The sequence below is a fragment of the Mercenaria mercenaria genome, chromosome 1 (genome assembly GCF_021730395.1).
Source record: "Mercenaria mercenaria strain notata chromosome 1, MADL_Memer_1, whole genome shotgun sequence".
NCBI classification, from domain to species: domain Eukaryota; kingdom Metazoa; phylum Mollusca; class Bivalvia; order Venerida; family Veneridae; genus Mercenaria; species Mercenaria mercenaria.
The window spans coordinates 22,354,868-22,366,024 of NC_069361.1; the positions used below are offsets into that span (position 1 = coordinate 22,354,868).

At 36.7% G+C, this 11,157-nt stretch overlaps 1 protein-coding gene across 1 annotated transcript in view; it reads right to left on the reverse strand.

Annotated features, from left to right (window-relative positions):
- Window positions 1-11,015, reverse strand: part of LOC123544106 (uncharacterized) — a 31,029-nt gene extending 20,014 nt beyond the window's left edge. The window contains exons 1-5 of the mRNA XM_045330171.2: window positions 10,886-11,015; window positions 8,726-8,833; window positions 5,389-6,516; window positions 4,819-4,964; window positions 2,754-2,884 (exon numbers count right to left, since the gene is read on the reverse strand). Of these exons, the coding sequence (XP_045186106.2) occupies window positions 2,754-2,884; window positions 4,819-4,964; window positions 5,389-6,516; window positions 8,726-8,833; window positions 10,886-10,969 (1,597 nt within the window). The 5' untranslated portion in view covers window positions 10,970-11,015. The remainder of the gene's footprint in view (window positions 1-2,753; window positions 2,885-4,818; window positions 4,965-5,388; window positions 6,517-8,725; window positions 8,834-10,885) is intronic.
- Between the last annotated feature and the right edge of the window lie 142 nt (window positions 11,016-11,157).

Sequence of the window (11,157 nt, forward strand, 5' to 3'; positions counted from 1 at the left end):
TTAAACAAGAGGGCCATGATGGCCCTATACATCGCTCACCAGAGTTGATCTGGCCTACTGACCTAATTTTTTGACCCCACATGACCAAGGGTTGAACTTGACCTAAAGATCATCAATACAAACATTCTGACTAAATTTCATAAAGATTTGGTTACAACTGTGGCCTCTAGAGTGTTCACAAGCTTTTCCTTTGATTTGACTGGTGACCTAGTTTTTGACCCCACATGACCCAGATTCGAATTTGACCTATACATTATCAAAACAAACATTCTGACTAATTCCCATGAGTTTCAAACTTAAATTGTGGTCTCTAGAGTGTTGAAAAGAATTTCCTTTGATATGGCCTAGTGACCTAGTTTTTGACCCCCCATGACCCAGATTCATACTTGACCTAGAAATGATTAAGACAAACATTCTGACCAAGTTTCATAAAGATTGAGTCACAAATGTGGCCTCTAAAGTGTTCACAAGCTTTTCCTTTGATTTGACCAGGTGACCTAGTTTTTGACCCCACATGGCCCAGATTGAAACTTGACCTAGAAATCATCAAGCCAAACTTTCTAAGATTCATAAATGTTGGGTCACAACTGTGGCCTCTAGAGTGTTAACAAGCTTTTCCACTGATCTGACCTAATGACCTAGTTTTTGATCCAACATGACCCAGATTCAAATATGACCTAGAGATTATCAATACTAACATACTGATCAAGTGTCATAAAGATTGGGTCACAAATGTGGTCTCTAGAGTGTTCACAAGCTATTACTTTGATCTGATGTACTGACCTAGTTTTTGATCCCACATAATCCAGTTTCAAACTTGACCTAGAGATCATCAAGACAAACGTTCTGACAAAGTTTCATAAAGATTGGGTCAAAAATGTGGTCTCTAGAGTGTTCACAAGCTTTTCCTTTGATCTGACCTACTGACCTAGTTTTTGACCTTACATGACCCAGTTTTGAATCTGACCTAGAAAACATCAAGACTAACATTCTGACCAAGTTTCATAAAGATTAGGTCATAAATGTGGTCTCTAGAGTGTTCACAAGCTTTTTCATTGATCTGACCTACTGACCTAGTTTTTGACCCCACATGACCCAGTTTCGAATTTAACCTAGAGATCATCAAGACAAACATTCTGACCAGGTTTCATAAAGATTGGGTCAAAAATGTGGTCTCTAGAGTGTTCACAAGCTTTTCCTTTGATCTGACCCACTGACCTAGTTTTTGACCCCATATGACCCAGTTTCGAACTTGACCTAGAGATCATCATGACTAACATACTGACTAAGTTTCATAAAGGTTCACAAGCTTTTCCTTTGATCTGACCTACTGACCTAGTTTTTGACCCCACATGACCCAGTTTCAAATTTGACCTAGAAATCATCAAGACAAACATTCTGACCAAGTTTCATAAAGATTGGGTCAAAAATGTGGTCTCTAGAGTGTTCACAAGGCAAACGTTGACGGACGATGGACGCCAGACACTGGACAATGTCTGGTCACAATAGCTCACCTTGAGCACTTTGTGCTCTGGTGAGCTAAAAAAAAAAACTCTGTGTGTGTGTGTTCAGGTTTAACGTCTTTTTCAACAATTTTTCAGTCATATAAACGATGGTGTAAAAAAACAAAAAAAAACAAAAACAACAAGAGCACCGCCTTGCGGGTGCTGACGCTCATCTGATTTTTTTTGTATAATAGAAATATTGTCCTACCCATGATTTTCTAAGTCTAAAAAGGGCCATCACTCTTGCAAAAAGCAGGAAAGAGTTATGTTTCTTGATGTACAGTGTCCACTTATGATGGTGAAAAACTGTTGCAAGTTTTAAAGCAATAGCTTTGATAGTTTATGAGAAAAGTTGACTTAAACATAATATTCAACCAAGAAAATGATTTTTCTAAGTCCAAAAGGGGCAATAATTATTGCAAAAAGCAGGATGGAGTTATGTTGCTTGCTGTACAGGGTCAGCTTATGATGGTGAACAAGAGTTGCAAGTTTTAAAGCAATAGCTTTGATAGTTTAAGAGAAAAAGTTGACCTAAACATAAAACTTAACCAAGAAATCTGATATTTTCTAAGTCCAAAAGGGGCCATAAATCTTGCAAAAAGCAGGTTGGAGTTATGTTTCTTGCTGTACAGGGTCAACTTATGATGGTGAACAAGTGTTGCAAGTTTTAAAAGCAATAGCTTTGATAGTTTAGGATAAAAGCTGACCTAAACATAAAACTTAACCAAGAAAACTGATTTTCTAAGTCCAAAAGGGGCAATAATTCTTGCAAAAAGCAAGATGGAGTTATGTTTCTTGATGTACAGGGTCTGCTTATGATGGTGAACAAGTATTCCAAGTTTCAAAGCAAAAGCTTTGATAGTTTAGGAGAAAAGTTGACCTAAACATAAAACTTAACCAAGAAATCTGATATTTTCTAAGTACAAAAGGGTCCATAAATCTTGCAAAAAGCAAGATGGAGTTATGTTTCTTGCTATACAGGGTCAGCTTATGATGGTGAACAAGTATTCCAAGTTTCAAAGCAATAGCTTTGATAGTTTAGGAGAAAAGCTGACCTAAACATAAAACTTAACCAGGCAACGCCGACGCAGACGCCGACGCCGACGCCGACAACCGCTCAAGTGATGACAATAACTCATTTTTTTTTAAAAAATCAGATGAGCTAAAAATGATCCCATGGTCCTGTTTACAAGCTGACAAACATACAGTTACTGTGCAATAAAGTAACAAAAAGCCTTTTCTCAATACCTGCAAATACAACATGTTTGCTGTCTGCTTTATTGACAATCCAACTGTAGGCTGCTGTCATCTCTTCTAGCCTTTCCAAAGCTGTAATAGCCGTCAGCAATCCTGGACCTTCCCAGTTGTGAGCACCATGCCTTAAATATATAGGGAATGTTTTGTTTGGTAGAACAATTCACTTCACATGAAGTGACATAAAGGTAATACAAGGTAATTTCCAGTGAACAAATTGCTTTGTTTAATACAATCTTCAGATATCCATGAGTATTCCGTATTAGTACATACAATGTGTTTATGTGTTCTACCATCCTCTTTATGTATGAAGCTATGGGCATGTCAAAAGACATACAATGGAACACCACTCTGGATTTCTGTATTTCATTTTTCACTGAATTTGGAAAAACAGTTGCATTGTTTATTATACTGAAACACAAATAATGACAGCAAATTAATTTAGAAATTTGCAATGTGGCTAACTACTGATCTAACGGAACACCATTTAAGTTCAAAACCACTCAAATTTATACCTGCACTGGCTGGCGACCACCAAATTCAGACAACCACCAAACTGGACAGCCTGTAAACGCTTTATTTTGGTCTTTAACCTTGCTTATCTCATTACGATCAAAATTTAATGGACGCTTGATTTTCAATAACACAGCAAAGTTACAACAATTGAATTTAAGTATTTTACTAGAAATGCTACATTTCATTTTGACTGCACTTACGAAGCATGTTAACATGTCGGGGGAAGTCGGAAATGGTGCAATGCGCATGCGCAGTATTTCCGTGAGGTTCTGCCATTAAATCTAAAGGCCCCATGCAAATTTGAGGTAAGTAGATGAGACGTTTAGTAAATACTTAAACCAGGGAAATACAGCTTTGATAATTTAGTGCATGATTTTAATACATCCATAAACACATTTTCATATCAAAATATCCACTTCGAAAAGTGAGATTTTAAAAGATTTAATCGGGAGAGATACGATCAAATTATCAATTCAAGAGAGGTAACACTGTATGACTACTTTCCCTTGGTTGAAAATAAAGTTTAATTCAATGTTGAAGGTAAACTGAAAATCAATAAAATGACAACTTGCTGTCTGGAAACATGGCACTGTTTGACCTTAAAACAGTGTGATTCGGTGGCCCTTCGTTCGGGCCTCGAAAAAGTACTTGACCTAATTTTAAAAGTAAACAAATTAGATCTTAAGTTGGGAGAAGAACCTAGCTTTGTTCACGTGAAATTTCAACCACTACATATATCTATTTCCCAAGTTAACGTGAAAAATATTCTAGAAGTGTCCAGTTGAAGGACGCTAGCCAGTACAAGAAAATTATAAATGCAACATCAACAAAAAATATTCAAAAGATGTATAATATCATAGGTTAACTAATACATCTAAAATGATTGGTCAATTAGTGACAACACTTTGGTGGCTTAAACATAACTACTGTTAAAGTTACTGATTAAATCAAAATGGTATATAAAACCTAAAATATTTCAGACGAATGACTATCCTGATGCCTGTTGAGAAATGATTATGGCTTGGGTAGCATAAAACTAAATCTGAAAGAGCCTGTGAGGTTATTAAGAACCTTCTGGCTAACGGAAAAGTCAGTCATGATAGGGCTTCAGATATATGATATATGCCATGCCATGGGAAAACCAACATAACGGTTTCTCTAATTGCAATAGGCTTTGAAAGCGAACAGCATGGATCCTGACCAGACTGTGCGGATGCGCAGGCTGGTCTGGATCCATGCTGGTCGCAAAGCCACTATGTTGGTTTTCTAATGGCACGGCTCAAATTATCTCAAGAGAACATTACCATATTCATTCTGTCGGGATCAAACTCATGAGCTCTTGACAATGCTTCTACCTATTCAGCTAACCTGGCACATAATGTATGAAATACCAGTACTGATAGGAAACTTCCAAACTATTGAACTATTTGGATTTTTTGCATCTAGTTAGTCACAGATTATATCACTATTAGCAGCAGATTAGATATAAACCTGAATTAAATCATTTAGTATCAAGACACCCATTCTTTTCAAATGTTCCCACCTGGTAGGAGCCAGTGTCCAAGCATGTGGAAAGCCAAACAAGAATTCTCCATCTACCATATGTTTATAGCTGTCTGCCTGGTTCTGGGGTGGTATTGTTGTTCCATGCAGTGATAACATTGTGGGACAAACACCTCCAGTACAGTCCTGTAAAGTTTGTGAATCAAGTGAGATATTTATCATATTTAATTATTTCACATTAAAAGGAACTTATTCTTAAAACATTTTTTTTTTTTTGAATTTCAAAATTCCAAATATATATATACTGTGGCATATTATCATACTTGGAGAAAATATATAAGAAATGAAAAATGGTATTAAATATATTTATACAACCCACACAAATGCAAAATGCAGATTTTATGGAGTTATCCTCTTTGTAAGTTTGTAAAAAGCCTAAAACAAAATGTGAAATTAGGCAATTTTCTGTGTAGCCTGATTTTATTTATAATTTAAATAAATTATGATTTTACATTGCGGTACAAATACTTTTCTATCACTTCATTATTACTTTGATATATGTACAACTCGGCTAATATACTGTATTACTTAAAAAAAGTTATAAACATGCCTGTATAGGTTGAATGGCCGCCGCATGTTGGACAGATCCATCATGATCGATAAAAGTAAACAAAAATGACTGCCTCCCTGTTCGACATCTCAGCTGTACTGGCAATCCAACAGTGCCAGCGCCTGTTGTAAACTTTAAGTTGAATTCTATGTCCCAGGGCAATTCAGGTGAAGAGCACTTGGAAATGACCTTGGAGCTACTGTCCTTGATATTTAACTTTAAAATGATTGGATAAATCTGACCTGGTGCTATGGTTACACTAGAATCTTTCAGTCGGATTTCCAGCTTATTTTGGACTGCTTCTTGTTTGGAATTCAAATCAGTGAGGGTAACCTTGGAGATCTTAAGAAATTTAGAACTATGGTAATTTACAACAGGGAATGTAATATAGGAACTAAACAGTTTTCCTTCATGTAAATCTGGAAGAAAATTTGGTGCTAACACTTCAAAACTGTTTTTGGGGACTTTCAGTTTACACAAAAACTGGGCATTTACTTTAGTTCGAAGTCTGATATAAATTGTATGGAGTCCTTGGCCAAGTCTGACTCCATACCAGTACTTTTCTCTATGGTACACATCGCCAGTGACCGGAATATTATCAATATATACAGTATGAACTCCGGCACATTGTACGAGAATGTTAAGATCATTGTCATTCACAGCAAACTCACCGACCACCCATCCCTGCCATTCTGTAATCCCCATAGACCCTAGCGAATTAACTAAATCATTCCAATTAACACCAGGACGTATCTGAACCACTTTGTCAGGAGATGCCTGTTTCACATGTGACCACTGAATTTCACCTTCAGGCAGCAGTTCAGAATATAGTTTTACATTTTTCTTGAATCGGGTTTTAGAGACATTTCTAATGCCTCCAAATGCTTCAGTAGGGTCCCCATCAACTTCTGTTTTCCCAATGACAAATGGTCCTATAAAAGACCATTCCTTTACAAAGGGAGTAATCTTTCCAGAGAGTTTGGCTGCTTGTTTGAAACAGACTGTAGCCTTTGACTTCTGACCAAGATCCTGGAACAATGTTCCAAGTATGTTCCACAATATTCCCGAGCTCTGAAGTTCCTTTTCTTTCATGCCTTCTAATACACATATCAAGGTGTTTGTTGGACTCTGCAGTATAGAATTTATTTTCATATCAAACAAAAGCTAAAACTCAGCAAAAGGCTAGAAAATGGCAGGTATAAAGATACAGCTGTAGGTAATCTTTTCAAATAGAGATCGCAGGTTTCAGAGCAACAGATAAGCTTTCAAAATGAAATGGGTATTACCCATCATTTTGGTTTGAATTGGGCATTGGATAAACTGAATTCATTACCCCATGATGCAATTAAACTGATTATCAATACATTTCAGTGGGAGCCAATTAATTTTTCATGCATGCAACAAGGATGAAACTGTAGCACAAGGAAATAAACAAAACAAAGGTTACTTGATATGTATTTAGTTGAACTAATCACATGTCTTGTACACAGTTTTTGTGCCGCCACAGATATCTACTTGTCCATTCCATTAAAAGTGTTTTATTGACACCATTGCCGGAATGCGCTAATTTCTTGTCAAAAATTCTTATTTACTGCAAATAATACATTGGACAACTCAATATAATGTCATTCAAAATACTTTTTACATCCTGTTTTCCAACTGAAGCTGACTACAATGAAATTAGTAAGTAATGACAGTGTTAACTTCTTGTTCTTTTTCTTTTCTTTAAATCTTCAAGAATGTGCCTTCTTCCCTCCTCATATCGAAACCATACTGCATGAAGACACTTTATTTTAAATGCATTATTGACACAGATCAATCAGTTTGGATATTGGACTGCATCATGGTTAGTGAGGTGTGTCCAAGACTAGGAGTGACAACTTAAAATCTGCAGGACATGTAGGCCTATGATGATACACATGCATCGGGATGAGAACCGAGTATTTTGATTCTACATATGAGTTTTGAAATGCATTAATTTAAAAAAAGATAATTCTATTGCATATTTTAGAAATTTTATTTGCTATTTACACTTTTGCTATGACTGGTTTAGATGACATGTAAGGAATGAAATCTTATTCTATTTCATATACATGTATTACATGTCAATAATTACCAGTCATTATATATAAGTTAACCACAAGTTATACATTTTGTAACTAATATTCTAAAACCTGTAAAAAATAAACTAATCTATATAATGAAAGATTGCACAAAAGGTCAAGATGCAGGTAGCAATATCGCTAAGCTGGAAGCAAATATAAGTTTATATAAAAATACTATATATGTATAAGTTAGATAATACATAAAAGTGTGTTACCGGCTGGTATCATCATGCGCGGGGGAATCTCAGGGAACGTAATTTGGGTAGCAAACGAGCCTCATAGAGGCGAGTTTGCTATCAAATTACGTTCCCCGAGATTCTCCCAAGCATGATGATACTCGCTGGTAACACACGCGTATGTATTGTCTAACTGATTTATTGCATGATTAAAAACAGTAAACTGAACACATTTTTCAAATATCTTAAATTTAAAATATTTAAAAATATTTCCCCTCTTGAGCCTCCCTTAGAAACATTTCATGGTAAACCCCCAACTACCATATAAAAGCCAGAAGATGGCGCTGGGTAGGTTTTATATAAATTATGCATGCTTCACATCAGATCCCTTTTTCAAAATTTTAAATAAACTACTGAAAAAAAGTTATAAAAAAGTGCATAAATACGCATTGAAACATTCTTTATCAGTTGGTGTAATTGTTTTTCAAAACAAAAAGTTGTGAAATAGAGTTTCAAAGATAATTTAAACTAACTGCTCAAAATTTGAATTTGCTGTGGGGGGGGGGGGGAGGCGCTAATGAGGTCATGAACCCTGGAGAAATAGGGAATGTAAACAAACCCCACGTGGCTAATTTTATCAACAAATGTTTCATATATGGATGAAATGAACACCTAAAGCTTTGCCAGAAACGTAATTTGAATTTTTAAACTGAATAGAATATCATAATCATTTTTGCAGTTATATTTTTATGTTATTTAAAATGTCAAGTTTTAAATCAAGATGTAGGGAACTAAACTACAGAAATACAGTAATAAATTATTTCAAATAGCTTATCATTTTCAATACCTTATCACAGCAACACTTGCTAATTTGTGTGTATTGTTCTACATCCCAGACAGAGAAAACTGTGAGCGATACCTGTGTGCAACGGAATTTAGAGCACGGCTAACCGTGGCGATACCAGAATTTAGAAAACACAAAACTTCAAAGGAAAATGCCGCAGTCATGCAATAATTTGAAATAAATGATTTATGTATACAGGTATTTTTTATTACCTTTGCTGTAAGCCTTAGATGATCAAGATTTCTCTGAGTGATTTTCTTCATTGTACATTGTGCACCTTTATCTTGTAAGGTCTTCCTTTGTTTTTCTAAAAAGTTTATCTGAAATTGAAAATACATTTTATCCTTTAGCCGAGTTAGCCTTTGCAACCAGGGCAGACCAAGATAAGCCTGCACATCCATGCAGACTGATCATGGTCTGCACTGTTCGCTATTCAGTCAATAAATTTGACTGAACACCCCTTAGTTTCGTGATCCTAGGCTCAAATGTTCTCAATAAAATCCATAAGAAGAATCTTTGAAATCAAAGAATGCGACCAAGCAAAATAATAGCGACTCGGTTTGATTGAGTCTGTTCATGAGAGGTAATGGAAAGTGCAACACCCCTCACACACCCTAGCAAGCTGCACCAGCTTAAGCGGAATTCTATTACAAAAGTGGAACTCTATTACAAAGATATTGAATGGACTCCATGATCGCCAAAGGACCAGAAAATATAACAACACTAAATCCATGTAAAAGGAGACTTTTTATAGCCGCCACATGGCAATTAAAATTGCTGTTGTGATAGTTAATAAAATCTGTAAGAAGCCTTTGGAAGCACAGAATGCAACCAAGCAAAATAATAGCAGACTTGGTCTGACTGAATCTGTTCATGTTATAATCCAACAAGAGCTGTCTCCATAGGATGACACATGCCCCCGATAGCACTTCGAATGAATAGTTATGGCCTATGTTAGAGTTTAGGACCTTTGACCTATGGAGCTGGGTCTTGCGCGCAACACGTCGTCTTACTGTGTCACACATTCATGCGTAGTTATTTTAAAATCCATGCATGAATGACAATGATATGGACCGGACACCCCATCAATGCACTACCATGAAAAATGACCTTTAATGTCTAAGTGTGACCTTGACCTTTGAGCTACGGATCGGGGTCTTGCGCACTGCACGTCGTCTTACTGTGGTACACATTCATGCCAAGTTATTTGAAAATCCATCCATCGATGACAAAGATATGGACCGGACATGCCCATCAATGCACTATCCTTTGACGTCTAAGTGTGACCTTGACCTTTGAGCTACGGACCTTGGTCTTGCGCGCGACACCTTGTCTTATTGTGGTACACATCCATGCCAAGTTATTTGAAAATCCATCCAGCGATGACAAAGATATGGACCGGACACGCCCATCAATGCACTATCCTTTAACGTCTAAGTGTGACCTTGACCTCTGAGCTACGGACCTGGGTCTTGCGCGCGACATGTCGTCTTACTGTGGTACACATTCATGCCAAGTTATTTGAAAATCCATCCATCGATGACAAAGATATGGACCGGACACGCCCATCAATGCACTATCCTTTAATGTCTAAGTGTGACCTTGACCTTTGAGCTATGGGCCTGGGTCTTGCGCGCGACACGTCGTCTTACTGTGGTACACATTCATGCCAAGTTATTTGAAAATCCATTCATCGATGACAAAGATATGGACCGGACACGAAAATTGCGGACAGACTGACAGACCGACAGACGGTTCAAAAACTATATGCCTCCCTTCGGGGGCATAAAAACTTGATCTTTGAAAATCAATAGGGGGTCATCTGCTGGTCATGATCAACCTCTCTATTAAACTTAGTAATTTGGGGTCGGTCTCATTTTGTAGCTAAATGTATACAGGGAAAAATGATAGGTAGTTTGTTTAATTGTCTAAAGAATTTATTTCACAACAGCTCGGGAAGTGAACCCATTGCTCGCAGGCTCGATTCTCGAGATTCTGGCCTTCAGTAGACATATGTATCATTTGTAGGGGGGTCATATTTCATTACATATTTTTCATTTTGAACTCATTTAGGATGAAAACAAGGCTATATTCTTTGTCCCAGGTCCGATACTGGTGCCTGTGGTCATGACCATCCCCACTATTACCTTTCATCAGCCTAAGCTTAAGCATTCTCGAGATATAATCTGAAAACTGTTTAACTGTTCAGGGTCACTGTAACCTTGACCTTTGACCTATATAAATGAATATAAAATCATTGATGCATTGACAAATAATTCTGTTTCGTGGTCTACATCGCGAAAATATATGACAGCCAGTAAATTCGAAGCACTTACAAAATGTGCTACAAAAAATTGAAATAAGATGCTTACATCTATGTCAGAAGTTTTCATTTCAATAAGAATTAAATGACTGCATGCTACAATGAAAGCTGTCAGCAGCTGATTCTTCCGCATTTTTGAAAAATCATACGTGTCAAATTTTCCGCGAAAGGTGCCTTCCTCAACAGTGAAGAGCAGCTTGACCTTGAAATATAAAAATTGATTAATTTCCGTGGTCAAGGACGCCAAATGATATTCGCCTGTTAGACATTTTCCTTTTTTTTGTACATAAAAGATATAATTCAAACAAAATGTGAGGGAAA